The 22,862-nt window shown below is 39.3% G+C and overlaps 1 protein-coding gene across 1 annotated transcript in view; it reads left to right on the top strand.

Annotated features, from left to right (window-relative positions):
- The window catches only part of LOC140197951 (low-density lipoprotein receptor-related protein 1-like), a 2,495,129-nt gene that overhangs the window by 1,780,386 nt on the left and 691,881 nt on the right, over positions 1-22,862 (top strand). Inside the window, exons 29-31 of the mRNA XM_072258609.1 lie at positions 14,212-14,343; positions 20,236-20,463; positions 21,723-21,897. Of these exons, the coding sequence (XP_072114710.1) occupies positions 14,212-14,343; positions 20,236-20,463; positions 21,723-21,897 (535 nt within the window). The remainder of the gene's footprint in view (positions 1-14,211; positions 14,344-20,235; positions 20,464-21,722; positions 21,898-22,862) is intronic.

Raw genomic sequence — 22,862 nt, 5'->3', positions numbered from 1 at the left:
GGAGTTTGTAAGGCTCTGTAGGTGAAAAATATTCAATACTTAAGTTTAAGAAATGTAAATTATTCACTATATGAATACTTTGTATCTGATTGTTTCAAATAACAAGTTGATACATTGTGATGTATTAAACCCCACTGAGCGGAAAAAATCAATAATCTTTCAATCTTATCAAAAGGATTCCACTGTGGCCATCATCATTTACAATCTTTAATGATTTATCCTTGAATGAACTTTATATTTGTATGCACTTTCAGAAGAAGCAGTACACAACTGCTCAGTGCAAGTATTTCAGTTTAAATTTGCATTTGTTACACAGTGTGAATCATGAAACCATATGATCTAAGGGTAAAATTACACTGGGCAATTCTTGTTTGGGGCACACTGGCATCTCTGATACAACTTCTACATAAATAATACACACACTGATGAAGTTTCTGGTCCAAAATACATTTTTTGTCCATTATTGGGAAACTTGTGATAATAATGCTGATGAACCCTGAACTGGTACCCTGCACTGAGAGATTATTAGAAGCCCTGAGAAAATGCTTCAAAGTTTGAAATAAAATTATTATCAATGTACATATATGTCACCAACTACTGCATTGAGATTCATTTACTTGCAGGCATTCACAAAATAATACAATGGAATCAATAAAAAGCCACAACAAAGACTGACAAACAACCAAGGAGCAAAAGATGACAAGATGTGCAGATTAAAATAATTCATTAAATAAGTAAATATGTACATAAACAATACTAAGAACATGAATTGTACTGTAATCCATGAAAGAAACTCCATAGGTTATGGAATCAGTTCAGTATTGAGGAGAGTGAAGTTTTCTACACTAGTTCAGGAGCCTGACGTTTGACGAGTAACAACTGTTGCTGAAACTGGTGATGTGGAGCATATGGTTCCCATACCCACTTCCTGCAATGGGAAGAGTGCATGGCCTAGATGAAGACTGTTACTTTCTTGTGGCAGCACTCCTTGTAGATTACTCAATGGTGAGGAGTGCATTCCCTGTGATGGACTGGGCTTTATTCACCACATATTATAGACTTCTCCATCTCAAGTCTATTCTCATAGTGTCCATGAAGACATGTCATATCCTCATTAAATCAAAGGAATTGCTAGCCTGTAACCTAACAAAATGGAGGCTGGAGCATGTGGGTAGGTTCTTGAGGACCTTTAGCTGAGAATGTATAGAAGTCAACCATATCCCCCGCCCATACTTCTGGACCATCTAGGTCAGGGCTAAGGGATTCTACAAACCAGTCAACGTGAAGCACACAGGACCTGAGTGTAAGCAAATCATCTTCATGATCTTGAGGGTATTACACATAACACTGAACCATCAAAAGAGATAAACTTAACTCCATTGCGCTCTCAAAGTTTGCTAATGAATAATAACTTCTCTGGCCATCTGTGCATTTGACCACCAATATTTGTTGCTTTATTATTATTATTATTATTATTTCTTTTGTATTTGCACAGTCTTGACTTTTGCACATCGGTTGTTTGTCCATCCTCTTGGGCGCAGTCTTTCATTGTTATTCAATTATAGTGTATGCCCACAACAAAACATGTCTCAGGGTTGTATATGGTGACATATATATAGTTTGATAACAAATTTACTTTCAACCTTAAACTTTGAAAACTTCAAAGCAAAGAATCATTACTGGTACTTCCACATCAGTACATTTGTTTTATTTCAGCTTCACATAATACTCTTGTAATTTCCTGCAATAATTCCCCTCAAAATCAGAAAGTTTCCATCTACTACACTCAAAAGATCCTCCAAATCACAGGAATAATAATTCACTATATCCGTTATCTGAACCATTATTATTATAATATTATATGGTAAGGTATTTCTTTTTTTCTTATCTTTTTTTTAACCAACCAGCTCATTTTGGTAGTGGGGGTAGATTTTTTTAAACAAAATACAATTATTTTATTTTATTTCATTTCATAATTCAATCTTTTTTTTCTACGTGATTGATTTGGAATATGGGATACTGTGATCATATTACTGTGATTTAAATGTAATGTAATTCATATTATTTACTTGTATCCTTGTGAATTTTGTATTTGTATTTATGCAATTTATATAATATTAATAAAAATATTGAAAGAGAGAAATACAATTCCTTAAGAGGTCAGAACATAATAGATTCTCAGCAGAGAGGAATTTCATTGGAAATCTTCATGACTGGTTGTGAAGAGCAGTAAAATTTTTATCCATTTAAAATAATAAAAGCAAATCCATAGGTAACTTTGTGGGTGTGATTTGGATTCATACAACCTCTCGACATTCACTGCTCAGGAAATCCCCACCAGGAAGACAATATGAGCAGTCTGGATTGTTCCTGTACAGCAACACAAAACTAAAAAGATCATCTGTCATTCTGTAGTGTTTCATTGGCTCTCCAACAAATCCACTAGTTTTAATTTTTCTTCCTCATCTTTAAAAACAATGATGTTTTTTTCTATTTGCTATTCCCGTTCAGGTCTCCATCAGTGTTGTCCACCTGATGATATTACTAATTGGGTACTTCTTCCAACCTGGACTCTGGTCTTGTACCTGTCACAGTGTCCATCATTTGAGAAAGAGCCCACCTGCAACCAGATATTTTGTATTTCACTCACTAAAGTATTCAACTTTGCACTTATCCAATAAAACCTTTTAAAAATCCTTTATCATCATCTCAAAATCCACCTATTTAGGGAGGATTAGTAGGTTAATTGCTCATTTTAGCAGTTGACAGGGTGGAGGTACATCTCTACCAAAGGAGCAGTAGGGCACTCCTTCCCTCTGCTAGCCTGCAGGTCACCCATGGGCAAGATGTAGCAGCTGCTTAGCCCCCGACCAGGGTCATGTGAAATCATCAGAGCAGGTGGTGGATGGCTGTATGAGCAGTGGGTCTAGATCACAAGTCCTGGTTATGCGACCACTGACGCCAGGCGGACGATCTCTGAAGAGTATTGTTAATGGCTGGGGTCACCCATCTTGTTAATACACTGTTGAGAAGAAGGCAACAGCAAAGTACTGCTGTTGAAAATTTGCCAAGAACTATCATAATCATGGAAACACCATGATCGCATAACAAATGGCAAATTATGGAAGAGTTGATGGGAATGTAAGCATGACAAACTAGATTTAGTTCCATGAGTGATGGTGGCCAGTGTGGACTTGATGGGTTGAAGGTTTGGCCATTAAATCTTGGAGCACGGATTCCATGCTCCAGGAGTTAATGATTCAATTACTGTACCTTACGTAATTCTGTATGACCTATTCTTTTATTTATATTATTGCAACAATGTTTGAATCATAATTTGGATATGCTATATTGAAAGCAACAGGATGTTATGTTGAAAGGACAGGGAGGGAGGCAAAAGAGGTGGGACGTGGCACTGTTGATCAGAGATAATGTCACGGTTGCAGAAAAGGAGGAAGTCATGGAGGGATTGTCTACTGAGTCTCTGTGGGTCTGTAGTATCACAGAAATGGTTGTACATTCCTATATGAGTAAAGTGCTTTCTACATGTTGATCAACAGCTAGTGCTAACTTCTTGATTGATAATCCATTGTTGATTAGTGTAGCCGGAGTCCATTTTAGTGACCACATTAGCTCTCCAAGCTTTGCTTTCTTGTGGAATTGGGAGTGGATATTGGTCATTATCTTCATCTTGAGTTGGTATGAATTTACAGCTCCATGTAAACACACCTTTTTGTATGTTTTGGACACAACCATATTTAATATAGCCTCCATTCTGGCCAGTTTTCAGAAGCAGACTCAATCTTTTCAGTCCTCCTCAGTTTGATGTTTAGAGCATGTAGGGCTGATTGGAGCTTAAAAATAATGCATTTGAGGTTGATATGAAAGCATCAACATTGACCAAAAGAATGGCTATTTCAGTTGGTACGTCAAGCGTGTCATGACCATGGCAAGAAGAACGACTGACTGAACTGAATTCACCAGTATGAATTAGACTTTGTCTCATAGTCTTGGACTTCACGAACGTTCTTTGAGTGAAGTCTACATGAGGGGTGTGATAATGGACATGAAAGCGTGAACCAAATGGCAGATGCGGTTGCCAATTGCCCAAATGCACCTTCCATCCTGTTCCTTAGCTTACTTGCTCAACACTGGGGACAATGTTGTCTCCAGTGCAGAACAGTAACATAAACATGCTGGTATTTGCCTTCCCAAGTCTTCACTGCTGTGTTCAGATGTAGAAGTTAAGATGTGCAGAATATCAGAGGTCCAAAAGTTTTCCCAGGAGTTCCTGTCCACACTGGGGCTCAGCTGCTGTTGGTGCAGGATGACATTAGGAAGTTTTTTAACTGCATAAATACACGTACAGTGTTAAAAGTTATCAGAATTAAACATAGAGCAGATGACCTGCCCTGGATCTAGCACATAAAGGCAATCACAAGGAAAACACACCTTTACTTTCTTAAGAGCTAAGGAGATTCAACTTATCACCAAATACGCTACCAAACTTCTGTGGATGAACTGGTGAAAGTGTCCTGACTGGGTGCATCATGGTCTGCCTGGATAATTTGAATGTGCATGAATGTAAGAAGTTGCAGAGTGTAGAGGAGTCATCCCACTATATCATGGGAACTTCCCTCCTTTCCATCAGTAGTATCTACAGGAAGCACTACCTCAAGAAAGCAAAATCCAATATTAATTTTTCCAGCATCTAATCCATGCCATCTTCCTGGAGCTACCATTGGGAAGGAGGTATAGAAGCCTAAGGTCCCACATCTGAACAACTGCTTCCTTTCACCTGTTTGATTCTTTAACAAACCTGCAGAGCCTTAGTCACTGGAGTGTAGCAACACTATGGCCATTTTAATCACATAAATAGATTTTGTTTCTTTGTTTTAATTGTATTCTATTGTGAAAAATGTGTGTAATTTATGTTTCATTGACCTTTTTCTTGTGAATACTATTTATATTATACTATATAGCTGTGATGCTGTTAAAAATAAGTTTTTCATTGCACCTCTGCATACCTGTACTTGTGCCTATGACAATCAATGTGACATTGAAAAGCTGCACTGATGACACGTGATGTTGCACTATTACATAATGACATAGATTTATATCTTTGCCCAAGCTTATTATTCAATAAATGCCATCATCCATAAAATGATAGCTTACAAATAGCTGATTCTGAGGAGCTTAAATCTTGTGTTTATTGTCCACAAAGTCTGTAGTCTCACAGTCCATCACTATTAATTGCCCTTATTACAATGTGAATTCATTAACTACATAAAGACGTGATAGCAACAAGAAGACACAAGTATTTCTTTCTTGAATTTAGTTTTCAATAAATCACGAGGTATTCTCAGTAAATATTTGCAAACTGGGGTCTTTTAAATTCACAGAGGCATCAATTATCTGACGCTGATCATTTCTGTTTTTTATGTGCGTATACTTTACCACTGGTCACTTGCAGTAATTTGCATTCCTGTTTTCTATGATTATCAATTTAGATCTTCACCTGTACTTATCTTTGTGGGGAACAAGCAATCTGGTGAAGGAAATCAGTATGTCAAGTAGTAACTGAGAGAACAGGAATGTCGATGTTTTGGGGCGAAACCCTGCATCATTCCTGATAGCTTTTTGCTTCAGATATTTTGTTGTTCCCGATTCCAGCATTGTGGACTCCTGTGTCTTCTTATCTTTGGGAGTACTGTTTCATTTATTTTTATAAATTCAGTTTGCTTTGTGACAACTTGTCACTTCCACTTAAAAGGGACAAATTCAATCATTTTCAGTAATGCACATATAACATCTGGCTGACAAGTGTTGCTTCAATATCCTTAGGCCTTTGCTGAATCTTCTGAAGATTTACTGACCATACACTACTTCTGTGCATCTAGTGGTGCTTACAGTTTGATAATGACATGTCCCAAGGCTAATGCAATAAAGCAAAGCCAGTCAAGCTATCAAATAAACAATGATTAAGTCAATTGCAGTTTCAAATGTAAGCACAGTGGTGCATTTCATGAGCTTAAAAGATCCCAAATGGTTTTAAAATAAAACATCACTGATTAAGCAGTTTAAACTGACAGCCAGCTCATATTGATAATGGTTGTTATAACAAGATTTTGTTTAGGTGAATGATTGTTAACTACTCGCCTGGAACATCCAGTGCATGGTTTAGAATAGATCTATTATAAAGTATTTCAGATGAATAATGACCACAGTTCTCCAAAAGCTGGAATGCCCCATGTCTCTGAAGATACAGTGGAGAAAGTAAGCCAATTCTTCTCCTAATTTCTTTCAAGGCAAGTATATTTCCTCTTCAGTAAACCACTTTTCGGCAATATTTGTTAAGGGCACTAATCTTCTAGCTGGTGGTGCAATGGCATCAGCGCCGGACTCCGAAGCGAAGGCTCCTGAGTTCGAATCCAAGTCGGGCCACCCCCTGCGCACGCTTTCCATCCGTGCCGGCTTGAGCGTCGAGCTAGCCACTTGGCTTCATAAAATAAAAAGGATCGAGTCAGGAACGTTCATATTGTGACCCGGTCAATCCGAAAGGAGACTAATCCTGACACCACGCGCCAGACAAGAATGGCTGACTGTCTGGTGTGACACGCTAAAAAAAAATTCTAGATGCATGTTTCTGTTGTTGATACTCATATATTGGTTGCAAATCAGATGAATCTCTGTTCCCACAGCCAACAGACTCACTTTCAAGGACTCTTCATCTCATATTCTCACTATTTATTGTTTATTTATTTATGGAGTCACAGAGTCATAGAGTACAACACAGAAACATGTCCTTTGCCCTATCTAGTCTGTGCCTAGCCATCTAAGCTGCCTACTTCCATTGGCCTGTTTCAAGACTATAGCCCTCCATACCCCTACCATCCATGTACCTATCCAAACTTCCCTGAAATTGAAATTGAGTTTGCTTGCAGCATTTATGCTGGCAGCTCATTCCACACTCACTCAACTCTCTGAGTGAAGAAGTTCTCCCTCATGTTCCCCTTAAACTTCTCACCTTTCACCCTTAACCCATGACGTCCAGTTATACTCCCACCAAACCTCAGTGGAAAAAGTTTGCTTGCATTTACCTTAACCTGTATTTAATTATTATTATTATTATTTCTTCTTTTCGTATTCGCACAGTTTGTTGTCTTCTGCACTCTGGTTGAACACCCTAGTTGGGCTGTCTTTCATTGGTTTTGTATGGTTATTATTCTATATATTTATAGAGTATGCCCACAAGAAAATGGAGCTCAATGTGGTATATGGTGACGTACATGAACTTTGATAATAAATTTACTTTGAACTTTGTGTCCCAAGATGGTTTTGCAGTGCAGGAACTGACTGAGAACATTAAAATATGTACATAGCTCCTGTCATTATCACTCTCAAAACTTTATTTAGAGAAATTTAACAACTTAGTAGATTGGGCTTCACTTGCATCATTTTAAGATCAACACCCAAAAGATGAGTTTTATGAGGCTAAAATGTAAAGTCACAACTGCATTAAGTTTTTGCTATTTTACCATTAATCCATTTGGCATCCAAAGATATCCTAACAACTGTTGCAAGAACACATAAACAGTGTGCCTGAAATGGGTTCACATCCAATGTTTAAATATGCAGAAAGGGTTCTATCGGCAGCCAGTACTTAATCACCTTTGACAAATTTTTCAATATAAAGGAGAACCTAATGTTCAATGACCTTCTGTGGAGTTGTCAAAATTTACATTAAATATAATATAATTTAGTCTGGAGAATATTTCTGAAATTATTCTTAAATATTTATCAGACTAATGCCTGCCAGGGATTTCTTTCCAAAGACTTTTTGAATAATGCAGAGCGCATTTAAAACACCCTTGCATTTCATTATGTTCTGCCCTACAGCAGTAGCTAATTCCAGTCACATACATGGGATTCTTGAACTACTTGCTTGCAAAGGATATTGGAGGTGGTTTCTAATAGCACCTTCATGTTTGAAAAGACATCCAGTATACTTTCCTTCAACCAAGACTAATAAGGCACATACACTTCTTGATGAGTGAGGCATGCACTTCACACTCTTTGAATACAGTTCTCCATCCTCTCTGCGTAAAACTTCCGTAAAAGTTAGTGCTCCGGTTTCAGCTTGGGTGGAATGCATTGTCTAGAGCATGGGTTTCCAGACTTTTCTTATGCCGTGGACCCTTATCACTAACTGAGAGGTCCATGAATCCCAGTTTGGTAATTCCTGGTAGAGTAAATTTCAAACCCAACTTCTCAGACTTAGAGATAGGTAGATACCAGGGGTAGCAAACAATCTGCTGGAGGAATTGAGCTGGTCAAGTAGCATTTGAGGGGGAAAGAAATTGTTGACATTTTGGGTTAAAACCCTGCAACATTACAGAGACTAGAAAGGGGAGATTACCACTAGAAACAGGGTAGTGGGGGTGGAGATGAGCAATATTAAAGTCAGAGGTACCACCACTCTCCTCTTCACTCTCAATTCCAGAACAAAATTTTACACCCCCCTCCCCAGACGCTGTTCAACTTGATGAGTGATTCCAGCAAATTGTTTGTTGCTTCAGATTTCACCACCTGCAGTCTCTTGTGTCCACAGGATTATATCTACTGGATTAGCCACTTCATCGAGATACACATAACCTATACAATATCAATTTTTTGTTTCAAGCAATGAGTCCTAGCCTGCATCAGCTGGATCTGGCTGCAGCAGTGCTTACGTTTTATCTTCTCACTTCAGCGAACATGCCATATTCAACCAAAGGCTGACTATGAATAGAATTGTGTAAAGATTCAAAGATTCAAAGATTCAAAAAACTTCATTGTCATTCTAACCGTATGTCAACTCTGCAGGGCAGAATGAGACAGCGTTTCCCAGGGGCAGTGCAATCATAACATAGCAAACGCAACACTAAATAATAAACATAACAATAATTAGTAAAACACAACAGCCACATGTCAGTTAAAATCAAGCTATAAGTGTCCAGTGCAAGTTAAAAGTGTCCAAAGCAGAGTCAGGTGGAGCAGCTATTTAGCAGTCTGACTGCCTGTGGGAGGAAGCTGTTTAGTAGCCTTGTGGTTTTGGTGTTGATGCTCCTGTAATGTTTGCCTGATGGCAGAAGAACAAGCAGTTCATGGAGAGGGTGTGACGGGTCTTTAATGATGTACTGTGTCTTCTGGAAGCATCAACTCTGAGGTCTTGGACAGAAAGTAGGGAGACCCCAATAACCTTCTCTGCTCCCCTAACCACCCTCTGCAAGGCTTTTTTGTCGACAGCACTGCAGCTGGAGTACCAGGTCAACTGAAAAAAAGAACGCACCTAAGATATAATAAGGTTGATTACTTTATATAAGGAAGAAAAATAACATTAAAGCCTCAGAAACGTTTGAGCAGATACCTCAATGTTTCCAATCTATAAAGTGTTGGAGGAACACACATAAAAGTTGCTGGTGAATGCAGCAGGCCAGGCAGCATCTCTAGGAAGAGGTGCAGTCGACGTTTCAGACCGAGACTCAGTCCTGACGAAGGGTCTCGGCCTGAAACGTCGACTGCACCTCTTCCTAGAGATGCTGCCTGGCCTGCTGCGTTCACCAGCAACTTTTATGTGTGTTGCTTGAATTTCCAGCATCTGCAGAATTCCTGTTGTTTGTGTTTTTAAATGTTGGAGGAACTCAGCTCTGCAGGTGGCATCTATGGGGGTGGGAATAAAAAGCCAACATTTTGGGCTGAAACCTTTCATCAGGACTGGAAAAGAAGGGGGATAAAGCCAGAATAAGAAGGTGGGGAGGGGAAGGAGTACAGGTAAAAGATGATCAGTGAAACCAGGTGAGGAAAAATGAAGATGTGTGAGGGAGTGGGATGAAGTGAAAAATTGGGAGGTGATATGTGGAAAAGGTAAAAGGATAACGAAGATAGGAGAGGAGGGTGGAACCACGGGAGAAAGGGAAGAGAGAGGGGCACCAAAGGGAGGTGATGAGCAGGCAAGGAGAAGAGAAGGGGTAAGAGGGGAGCCGAACTGGGAAATCAATAAAGCAAGTGAGGGTGAGGTCAGAAATTATTGGAAGTTAGAGAAATCAATATTTATACCATCAATTGGTGGCTACCCAGATGATGTATGAAGTGTTTCTCGTCCAAGCAGAGAGTGGCTTCATTGTGGCAATTGAGAGGGGCAAGGACTGACATGTCAGAATGGGAATGGGCAATGGTTGCCACTGGGAAATCCCATTCGAAGTGGACTATTGTGAAAAAGTATCACAGATAGCTTACTGGTGTTGCGTTCATTTTTCATTTAAGTCTTTCTTCTATGTGGCCTTCATCCGGAGCAAGGGTTCCCAACCTGGGATCCATGTACCCTCGCTTAATATACACAAAAACATGGAATAGTACAGCACATTACAGGCCCTTTAGCCCACAATGTTGTGCCGACCCTCAAACCCTGTCTCCCACATAAACCCCCACATTAAATTCCTCCATATACCTGTCTAGTAGTCTCTTAAACTTCACAAGTGTATCTGCCTCCACCACTGACTCGGGCAGTGCATTCCACACACCAACCACTCTCTGAGTAAAAAACCTTCCTCCAATATCCCCCTTGAACTTCCTACTCCTTATCTTAAAGCCATGTTCTCTTGTATTGAGCAGTGGTGCCCTGGGAAGAGGCGCTGGCTGTCCACTCTATCTATTCCTCTTAATATCTTGTATACCTCTATCATGTCTCCTCTCATCCTCCTTTTCTCCAAAGAGTAAAGCCCGAGCTCCCTTAATCTCTGATCATAATCCATACTCTCTAAACCAGGCAGCATCCTGCTAAATCTCCTTTTTACCCTTTCCAATGCTTCTATATCCTTTCTATAGTGAGGCGACCAGAAATGGACACAGTACTCCAAGTGTGGCCTAACCAGAGTTTTACAGAGCTGCATCATTACCTTGCAACTCTTAAACTCTATCTCTTGAGTTATGAAAGCTAACACCCCATAAGCTTTCTTAACTACCCTATCTACCTGTAAGGCAACTTTCAGGGATCTGTGGACATGTACCCCCAGATCTCTCTGCTCCTCCACACTACCAAGTATTCTGCCATTTACCTTGTACTCTGCCTTGGAGTTTGTCCTTCCAAAGTGTACCACTTCACACTTCTCTGGGTTGAACTCCATATTGCTCCATAGCATAGAAAAGGTAGGGAACGCCTGATGTAGGGTTAATGAGATATTGGTGGGTGTTACAGTAGGAAGTCACTGATTGGGTACTTGGCCCAAAGTATGTAATCTATTTGTACCTGATAAACTGTTCCACTGGCAAGAACTTGCACTGATAAGGTGGCTTAATACTTGGTAATCAGGACTTGTGCAAGAATCCAGGAAGCTACGATATGATCACTCACAGATTTTAAGATTGATAGCTGGCTAGGCTGACCGCTAAACTAAATCATGGGACTAGCAAGCGAAGCTGCCAAAGGCATTGAATATTCCTATTGCTTTTTTTTTACATATTTAAAACATGCAGACATTAAAACACCCAAAAGATAATGGCAGTTGAAAGCTTTTAGAAATGCTTATGCACTCTTTAATTGTCCATTTTTTATCAAAGGAGGAAAAACACCAAAATGAGATGTAATCCAACAAAGTGATTCAGCTGTGTGGTGGAGGATCTTGACCGCATCAGATTCCCTTGTTCATTAATGTTGGAGATGAGTCAAAGGAGTGGCTAAAAATAGCTGCCAGCCATGCAGGGATCCTACCATAGTGAACTCAGACGTATTGGCATTTACATGTTTCAAATGTCAAGAGTTGTATATGGAGATTCAAATATTTTTAGGCAAACTCTGGGTCAGTATATTTTGGGAGAAATGGACTGAAAAATAAACCTTAAAAAAAATGGTTGGGCTAGCATGGCTCTGAGACTCAAATGCAAAAGCCCTGGAAATCAAAAGTCACCTACCTCCAATTTGACTGGAGATGTCAGAAATGGCAGCTATCCAAAAACATGGCTGTTTTTGACAGGCCTTAGCCTCTGGGAAACCATTCAAAAGGCTTCCAACTGTCAGCCATGTTCCTAATGGGCAGATGTTCTGCTTAAAGGAGTATTGGCAGTGAACTTCTTCAGGATATATAGGAAACAATTTGCCAATCATTCAACAGCTCCATCCACCCTCTAAGACCTTAGTTTGTAAATTGATCCTTTCTGTTTCTGCTATCTGTTGAGCATTCTGCACTGCTATTCCAAGAATTTAGTAAATCTAAAACTCCTGAATCGTGAATCAACTCTTTTATATTGGAATACAATTTGCATGATTTTTCTGTTATTTTGAAAATGTACATTTTATTCTAATCAAATCACATTGTGTTTTGCTTTGATTTTCCTTCCCAAATTATCTACCTTTTTTACTGAATTTCCTCTGAAAATCAGCTTTGCAGGTGAGTTTTAATCTCTAAATTCAGCTGTGGTTAAATCTGACCATAGACCAGTTGAGATTCTGAGCAATCTCCTGACAGCCATTCTTCCAACCAACCCAGACCAAAACTCTATTTCAGCATCCTCTTAGCCTGACTAAATGCAAAGTTGCTAAGTATAACAATTCTCAGATGGGAAACCTATCAGAAAGGGCAGAAGCAAGGTGATCTTTGTGGCAAGGAAGAGACAAAAAAGAAACCCGCAGCTCTGGTTTTGAACCTGGAATTCCATAACCTAACTCCCACAATCTTCTAAATAATATTAGGGAGATTAGTTTCAACCAGGGCTCAGTCAAAATTATCTCAATTCTTAATCAAAAAGTTGTGTCATCAAACCTTACTTTGAGTGCAAAATCTAGGCTGATGATCCAGTCTGATATTGAGGGAATTTAGTAATATTAGACAGGCCTACTACAGATGAAGATATAAAACTGAGATCCTTTGCACCATTCTGATCAATTATATCATTATGTCTAATGATATGCTAATGATCTGTGGGCACGTGGCCAAGTGGTTAAGGCATTGGACTAGCAATCTGAAGGTTGTGAGTTCAATCCCCAGCTAAGGCAGCGTGTTGTGTCCTTGAGCAAGGCACTTAACCACACATTGCTCTGCGTCGACACTGGTGCCAAGCTGTATCGGCCCTTGCCCTTTCCTTGGACAACATCGGTGTCGTGGAGAGGGGAGTCTTGCAGCATGGACAACTGCTGGTCTTCCATACAACCATGCCCAGGCCTGCGCACTGGAGAGCGAAGACTTTCCAGGTGCAGATCCATGGTCTAACAAGACTAACGGGTGCCTTTAAATTTAATGTTTGCATATTGCTGTAATGGGAATGTGGTAAAAATAGGCTGCCACATTTCCTGAATGATGGCTAAGCACACATCTACATAGTGTTTAGGTCACTTCTGAAGATCCTGGAAGCAAGTAAGCATGATACACATTCAAATTCGATCTGATTAAAGGCTCTCATCTGAAATGTTAACTGTTCTCACCCCAAAGATGTTTATTTACTTGCTGAGAATTTTCATCATTTTCAATATTCTATAAGAAATTTGAACTTCTACAGTATTTTGTTTTTATTTATCTGTTAATTTGATCACCTACAGCAAATGTTGCCATTTTATCACTGTTAGAGAGAGCTGAAAGTCCAGTCCATACACACCCACTGTAAATATATTCCAGTTATCTATGTGTATCTTTGTACTTTTACTAAAATGGTGGCAGCAACTATGGCAACTGATACTGAATGACAGTGAATTACTATTCCCCAAAGCCTTTCATCTATTGCTTACCAAATAATAGAAACTATATTACATGCTGACTATTTTTAAAGTTCATAATTGCACCCCTGCTCTAAGCTAATTTTAATGACTAATAAATGGAATGAAATCATTTTCAAATTGTAATTCTGAGCAATTTTAACAATACTGCCAAAAATTTAGAAAGATACTTATTTCATGAATTAATGGAATTGCAAACTATGGGATGAAATAGCAAGGATAAAGCTTTATATATGAGATTCCATTCTGTTAGAAATTGCTTTTCTGAGTGGTGAATCCAAGGTGGATTTTTTCCCTGAGATCCTGAACTTCTTGTTTTTGTCTAATAAGCCATTTAGGCAATTTGCTACTTATTTCTCATCTCTTTTTTAAATGAACTATTGCAATTGTTTTTTATGCTTGTTTGCTGGATCATCAGTGTATCAGGAAAACTTGCTAATAAATGGAAGTTGTGTTTGTAATTACAGCACCAAATCCTTGTGAGTCTAACAATGGCAAAGGGCCATGTTCTCATTTGTGCCTGATTAATTACAATGGAACTGCTGCTTGTACATGTCCTCATCTAATGAAACTGGCCCCCGATGAAAAGAACTGTTATGGTAAGTGTCTGAAAACCTGTCACATCAAAATAACACTACATAAATGTTTTTCAGACAGTAGAGAAACTAAGAAGCTTCTGCCGTACCTCTGTGGGTGATTACATTAGATTATGAAGACAAGCAGTCCTCTTTTATTGTCATTTAATAATGCATGCATTAAGAAATGATACAATATTTCCTCCGGTGTGATATCACAAAACACAGGACAGACCAAGACAGAAAAAACTGACAAAACCACATAATTATAACATATAGTTACAACAGTGCAAGAATACCATAACTTGATGAGGAAGTCCATGAGCACAGTAAAAGTTCAAAGTCTCTCGAATGTCCCACATCTCATGCAGACGGGAGAAGAAAGAAAAACTCTCCCTGCCATGCCCGACCACAATCCGTCTCTGAGTCATCCGAAAACTTCGAGCCTCCGAATCAGTCTCCGACACCGAATACTGAGCGCCATGTCTGTCCGAACGATTCGACCTCAATCTTGGTCGCCAACAGCAGGCAAAGCCAGGGATTTTGAGGCCTACCCTCCGGAAGATTCCTGACCATGCAGTAACGACAGCAGCGATCGAGCGTTTCAGAAATTTCTCCAGATGTTCCTCTGTACTTTCACGTCCCTCTCCATCAAATCAGAATTGTCCACAGCCCCTATTTAACGGATACGATATCATTTTTCACCGGAGGGCTGCGCACGCGCGGCGTGCTGCTCTCCCTCCTCCCGCTGCAGGTGCAGCTTCATACCGAGGTGGTACTGAGATACATAATTTATTAAAAAGTTATTAAAAAAGCCTTTTATTGAAGTGGACTCAAATTCATTCTCAAACATGAACAAAAGGAATAGAATTTTTGTTAGCTAAGCTGACATCAATGAGAAATACATGCTAATTGTACCAATGACACATGGTGGATAAAATGACAGGATAGGAACTTGCTTTCATTCCTTCATACAATTGAATAAGATAGTTGTGCTCATTTGAATGGAACTTGAAGTTTATTTGATGTTGAGATTATAATTTTTGATTAGCACTTTGAGTGGAAGCATGAGCCATAACTAAGGAAAAGGACCTGGATAATGGTGAGATCAGGAAGAATGTGTTGATATTCTAGGGAATGTTGGGTGCCTTGAAAATCTCTAAGGTGGATTAATCCCAAGTACCAAATGGATTTTATCTCACGATTCTCAGGGAGGCAAGGTGGAGGGAGATATAAACCTATCATATCGTCACATCGTCTTTAGCCACAGGGGAAGTCTCCGAAGACTGAAAAATAGTCAATATTATCCATTTGTTTAACCGAGGAAATTACAGGATGCTGTGGTTGCATCAGTGTTAGGGAAACTATTAGGGAAGGTTTTTAAGGACAGGATTTATTTTATTTCGAGGTACACCATGTCAACAGTCCCATCTGGCCAAATAGTCCACATCACCCAATTACACCCATGTGTCTAATTAACCGAATAACCTGTACACCTTTGGAATCTGGGAGAAAACTGGAACACATGGAGGAATCCCACACAGACACAAGGAGAATGTTCAAGCTCCTTACAGACCGTGGCAGAACTGGACCAGGGTCACTGTCACTCTAATGGTATTAGATTAACTGCTACTGTACATTTGCCATTTTCCATGGGACCACTTCCCTCATGACTCGCTCCCTCACCCATCCTACACTGATTGTTCGCAATTTCACCTGGAACTGCAGGATGTGCAACATCTGTCCTTACATTTCGAGCATCATCAGAATCCAGAGAGGAGAGTGGACCATTTTCAGAAAGAGAAGGAGGAGGGGCATCAGAGTGAGGTGAAAGGCAGGTGAGGAGAAGAGAAGAGGTGAGAGAAGAGCCAGAATGGAGAATGGGAAAAGGAAGGGGGGAGGGAGGATGAAGGAATTACTGGAAGTTGGAGAAATCAGTGTTCATGCCATCAGTTTGGAGGATACCCAGATGGAATATGAGGTGTTGCTCCTCCAACTTGAGAGTGGCTTCATTGTAGCAGTAGAGAAGGCCGTGGACCAACATGTCAGAATGGGAATAGGAAGTTAAATTAAAATGGCTGACCACTGCAAAATCCTTCCTGTTGCAGACAGAGCAAAGGTGCTTGACAAAGTATCCCCCAATCTATGTTGGGTCTCAATAATGTAGAGGAGGCCACACAGGGAGCACAAGATAGAGTACATGACCCTGACAGACTGGCAGCTGAGGTATTGCCTCACCTGGCAGGACTGTTTGGGCCCTGATTTATGGTGAAGGAGGAGGCGAATGGGCAGGTGTAGCATTTCTTCCGCTTACAGGGATATGTGATAGGAGGTTGATTGGTGGGGAGGAACAAATTGACAAAGAAATCAGAGAGAGAGCGTGACCTGTGGAAAGTGGACAGTGGGAGGTGAAGATGTGTTTCAAACATGATTCCCCGGTGACCAACCATTTTAATTCCACTGGCCATTCTCATTCTGACATGCCAGTGTCTGCCGCAATGAAGACACTCTCAGGTTGTAGGAGCAACAGCTTATATTCCATCTCTGCAGCCCTCAGCCACATGGCATTAACACAGATTTCTCTGACTTCTGGTAATTTCTCAACCCCTTACCCCTCTCTCCTTTTCCATTCCCCATTCTGGATCTCCTCTCACCAATTCTCTTCTCCTCATTGCCTATCGCCTCCCTTTGGTGTTACTCTTCCCTCCCTTTCTCCCATGATCTATTCTCCTCTCCCAATAGATTTATTCTTCATCCCTTTATTTCTTCCACCTATCACCTCCCACCCAGCTTCTTACTTCATCCCCCTCCCGTGCCCAAGTGCCTTCCCCTCACCTGGCTTCACTTATCACCTTCTACATTGCCCTCCTTCCTTGTCCATCTTCTTATTCAGGCTTTTCTCCTTTCTTTTCCAGACCTGCCCAAAAAGTCAACTCATATTTCCTCACCATAGATGCTGCATGACCTGCTGAGTTCCTCCAGCATTTTGTGTGTGTTACCCCGGATTTCCAGCATCCACAGAATCTCTCGTGTTTCTCACTTTCTCTACGTCAGATTCCAGCACTGGTAGCTTTTGTGTCCCTGCTTAAAATTATTAAGAGGCATAGGAAAAGTCGTCAGTTTTTGTTTTCCCCAGTGTGGAAGTATCAAATAATAAAAGGAACAGGTTTAAGGCAAGAAGGTGCAAAGTTTAAAGGAGATGTGGTGAATACGTTAGGTGCTTGGAATACACTGGCAGGGGAGGCGGCAGAAAAGTTCAAAGCACAAAGCATAACTATTATCAAGATATGTTTATATTATACAATTTTGAGATGTGTCTCCTTACAGGCAGCCACAAAATGTGAAACCCAAAAGAACCCATTAAAAAAAACTAACAAACACCCAATGCACAGAGAGAGTTAGAAACGCGTAGACATGAAACCTGGAGCAGTCAGAGTAGGCCCACAGCCTCATCACACAGCGGGGTACATCGTCGCGAAGCTCGCAGACATAATGCCCGGAGCCAGCCAGGGCAGGCTGCAGCCTCGGCCTCAGTTCATCACACAGCGGGGCACATCATTGTGAAGCTAGCAGACATAATGCCCGGAGCCAGCCAGAGCAGGCCACAGCCTCAGGCTCAGTGCCACGGAGAGCAGGGTAACCATCGTGAAGCAGCGGGCAGTACTGGCTCAATCCTCGCCTTCGGTCCCCAACACCCAACACAACAAGTCAAAGTCAATTATTATGATTGCTTATTGTCGTATGCAAAAATGCATGTATGCACAACTTACTTAGAGCAGCATCAGAAGCACATAGCACATATAAGCAACATTCAAAAGAAAAAAAACATAACTTGTACTTTTTTTTTGCAGAATTTTTACAAAAAATTCACAATCAGAACAAAAAACAAAGTAGTAAACCAATTTACAAGGACTTTGTCAGGTCTGGAGAACCTGAATTATAAGGAAAGATTGAATAGGTTAGGACTGTATTCTTTACAACATAGAGGATTGAAAGGAAATTTGATAGAGGTATATAAACTTATGAAGGGTATCGATAAGGTAAATGCCACTAACCTTATTCCGCTGAGGTTGGGTGGGACTACAACGGGAGGTCATGGGTTAAAGGTGGAAGGTGAGAATTTTAAGAGGCACATGAAGGGAAACTTCTTCACTGAAAGAGTTGTGAGAGTGGGGAATGACCTACCAGCACAAGTGGTGCAAACGAGTTCAATTCCTCTGTTTAAGAGAGATTTGGTTAGGTACGTGGACAGCAGAGATATGGAGGGCTATGATACCGGTGCTGGTCGATAGAAGCAAGCAATTTAAATGGTTATGCATGGACAAGATGGGCCGAAGGGCCAGTTTCTGTGCTGAACTTCTCTATGACTCTATGGTCAGACTGGAAATAAACTGTAGTGTTTCGGGTTTTGCAACAATAGTAATGTTGAATAGGCATTTGGAGAGACACAAGAACAGGTGGGGATTAGAAAGATAAGGACCTCATGCAGGCATTAGAAGGTATCAGGTTAGCACAGACACAGTGAGTCAAAGAGCCTTTTCTTGTGCCATACCATTCTATATTCCCTGTTCCAGTGCAATTTTAACAAATATGAATACGTGGGTTGTGTGTCCAGAGAACTGTGCTTTTCTGGTGCCGACTTTCTGGGCACAGAGCTCAGAAAAAGCGACACAACAGACTCTTAACATCATAAATCAGTGAGTTGTTTGTTATGTCTCCCCTCTCACTGTGAAACAGGGACACCTCTTTTTTCCCTTATTAGGGAGAGAGAGAGAGCGAGTAGTCTTTAGGGTAATGCAAGTCTGTGTCTTGATTGATGCTTGCTGCATGCTTGAGTGCTCAGTGGAGGGTGCTGACGCTTTTTTGTAGGTGGGGGTGGGGTGTGATTGTTGCCTTGTTGCTGCTTGTGTGTGGGAGAGGGGGCTGGGGGGTGTCATTGGGGTTCTAACAGTTAACTGTCGTTCATTCTTTGGGGCACTCCTCTGTTTTTGTGGATGTTTGCGAAGAAAAAGAATTTCAGGGTGTATATTGTATACATTTATCTGACATTAAATGTACCTATTGAAATAATACCCAGAGAAGGAACTCGACACAAATTAATAAGAGGCTGCTAACTTAATTGTTCATTTAAATGTGGTATCAAACCTCAAATCTTATTATTTGTTCAGGTGGATGTAAAATACCCAATATCATTTGATATTAAAAATTCTTACCATATGCTAGCCAAGATTAATCCCTCAATTTTTAACCATGACTGCAATTCATTATTACGTATAGTGTCTTTGAGATATTTCCCCTGGGACATAGAACGCGATATATAAAAGCACAATTTTTAAAGATTGTCATGGCATACAGAAGCTAAGTAAAACTTCAAAACAATAATTGTTAAAATAAATAACAGAATGGTCTTTTGCTGATTAGTGGGTATAAATTATACTGATTCACTAGCATCCTAATATGCAATTCCAGTAAAATTTATCTTCATCTTACACATTTCACCAAAGGCATTGTAGAATTTCTGAGCATGTACTTCTTGAATGGATTTTCAATTTTTCTTCCTATAGCCAGCAGACCAGTTCTTTTCTCAAAGTTAATTAAACAACAGTTCAGATACTTGTCCTGCAGACCTCTAATAAAAGGGAAGAAATAAAAGTTATACTGAAGTAGCTTTGGATTTTATTTACTTTTGATATAAAGAGTTTTGGAGTCTGTATATTTGACAGGTGATTAATTTAAAAATACATGTCAAGATTTGAAAAGCATTTAAAACATTTTTCATTTTGAAAGGAAAGAAATTGGGTATTTGGAAATGTCAGATTATTTTGCAGTGCATTGCATTGCTTTTAAACCAGTTTAAAATTTAAATGTTAAGCAAAAGCTGAATTAAACATTAAACTATTTTCTTACTTTCTGCAGAGCAAAAGGAATTTTTAATCTACTCAAGAAATTCTGAAATCCGTGGAGTCGATGTTGATAATCCATACTATAATTACATCACACCATTTACTGATCCAGATATCAGTCAAGTTAAAACCATTGATTTTGATGCATCAGAAGAACGAATTTACTGGTCTGATTTGAAGCCCCGGTTTATAAAACGAGCCTTCATAAATGGCACAGGAATAGAAACAGTGGTCTCTGCAGGTAAGTGGAAATTAATGATGAAATGAAAATGCAAACAAAAGACTAACACCATTAAAAAAAAAGCCAGCCCTGAGTGTGCATTTATTTTATCCAGATACTCTAATTCCTGAGCTCAAACAAACATTCCTTTTACAGCTAGTTTGTGCAGAAATATTGGATTTAGAAAAGGCAATTATAGAGAGTTCTTTTTTCACTTATGGGATCTGGAGAATCTCTGGAAAACATAGCCATCCTTATTCATCTCTAGCTGCCCTCGAAATGAGAACAGATCATTTAAGAGACCAGTTGGCACTCATTTAATATTACTGAAACTTCAGTGGATGTAAAGTTTTCTAAAATTTAAATACTGCCAAATAAACACCATGGTTTAAGAAAATCATATCATGTCACCTTTGTTGCTCTCTGGCAGTCCCTGCAGGATGGAATGATGGATTTGATCAAGATTGATGTTATTAAATATGGAGTTAAATGCCGAAGTTTAATGACATGGGTCTACTTGAGGGAAGTGTCTTCATGAGAGGAAATGGTGATTTAAAAAAAGTATTTCTGAAGTTAAATTTATTGGAATAACAAAAACAAAATAGGAAACTATTTTATGATTCAAATCTACCTCTGGAAGTGGGAAGACAAGCGTGTATTTTGCAATGCTTCTTAAAAGATTTTTTTTATTATTTGGAAATTAGTTGAAATGCAGTGTCAACAAAAATGTTAGTAATATTGCTATATTGAAATCAGTGGTATTGACAACAATGAGGTGAATACAACAGGTGACCTCTAATCATACATGCATTTAGCATTGGTAGCCCAGAACTCATCATCTCCTCCTTTATTTATTTAACCATTGAGATGAGAATATTGTGAATGAGGGTAAAAATGTGAATTCAATACAAATCAGGTACAAACAAAGATGGAGGAAAAATTAGATAAAGACGCTTAGCATTTTTTGTTTCAGTTGATTTAAGTTAGAATTGAGATTGAGTATTTTAATTGTTCCCCTTTTGGGAGAGAGAGGTTTATTGGCTTTGCATTGGGTAATTGATGTCCAAATGAAGTAATTTAATGAATGTTACGTAGAGATCAAGTTCCAGGTCCTATTTTCATAAAATAAATACTGATGAGTGAATTAGTAAGATATCATTGCATTCGAGTGGCTTTACCTCACCCTTTGACATACTTCATTTTCAATACAAATTGCTTTAATTTCATGCTATTTTTATGCAACTATACTTAGGCACTAAGTCAATTATTTTTCTTTATAGACCTGCCATATGCGCATGCAATTGCTGTGGACTGGGTTTCCAGAAACATTTACTGGACAAGTTCAGATTTAGAAGAGGCTCAGGTTAACGTTGCACGATTAAATGGCTCCCTGCGGACCTCCATAATTCATGGACTTGATCACCCACAGTTTCTAGTAGTACACCCACTTAAAGGGTAAGCTATTGAACAGTTTATTTTACTGCAGAGAGCAAAACAAAACAAAAATTCAATTTTATGTTTGAAGTAATTACTGCAACTGTCTAATCAAATCACAATTCTGTGCTTGAGTAGTTTCTGCAGTGGTTTAGTAAGCAAAAAATAACATTTAATGGCAGAATTTTTATTTACAAGTCAACTGTATTGCAAGCATCAACCCTGACAAATGAAGAAAGTAAAATAAATCTTCACTGCCCAAACTTATGGTAAGAGAGTTTAAGAAAAATGAAAATCGAAAATATTTGAAACACTCAGTATGTAAATCAAATATAGTGTTTCCAGCACTTTCTGTTTTTATTTCTAATTTCCAGCATGAATCAGTACTTTCTTTAAATTTTCATTCATGGGAAATTTTAACAAATTGATTTCTTCTGTAGGTTACTAAAATGATAAAGTAAAGTATAAAGTATAGCCATTGACTTGCTGCATAAGCCAGAAAGATTCATTGTTTAATGACATTTTGGAGATTGAGTTCATAGAGGTCTCATGGGAAATAAACCGCCCTTGCAGAAAACAACTGAAATACCCAGTGGTTCAGACTCACACCGTCCCTCTGCAACAAACTTCTTCATTGCTGCCTTTTTCCATGTTTCCACCCATCTCCCAATTCCATTTGTAAAATCTGCTAAGTGCAGCCTTGTTGATATCTGCAGTGTAGTCAAATGTGTTTCATCTTGTCGTATCCCAGCCTATTACCCTCTTTACTTCTGCAAAAACAAAAATGAATTATGCCCATCATCAACATATTCCAGGAGAGCCTTATACACTTGCCCACTCTTCAAGGGATGTTTTTAACTCCTCGTATTCTAGACACCATTTGCCTTCCCACCTGCTAACTAAATATCCATGAGATTTCATGAACACCCTGTTCACTTAGATCGCACTAGAATCCCTTTAACACCTCCATCTATCAGAATCTACAT

Source organism: Mobula birostris, chromosome 5 (assembly GCF_030028105.1).
Source record: "Mobula birostris isolate sMobBir1 chromosome 5, sMobBir1.hap1, whole genome shotgun sequence".
In the NCBI taxonomy this organism is placed as follows: domain Eukaryota; kingdom Metazoa; phylum Chordata; class Chondrichthyes; order Myliobatiformes; family Myliobatidae; genus Mobula; species Mobula birostris.
Note: the sequence above shows the minus strand (reverse complement) of the source record. Positions and strands in the feature narration are given on the sequence as shown.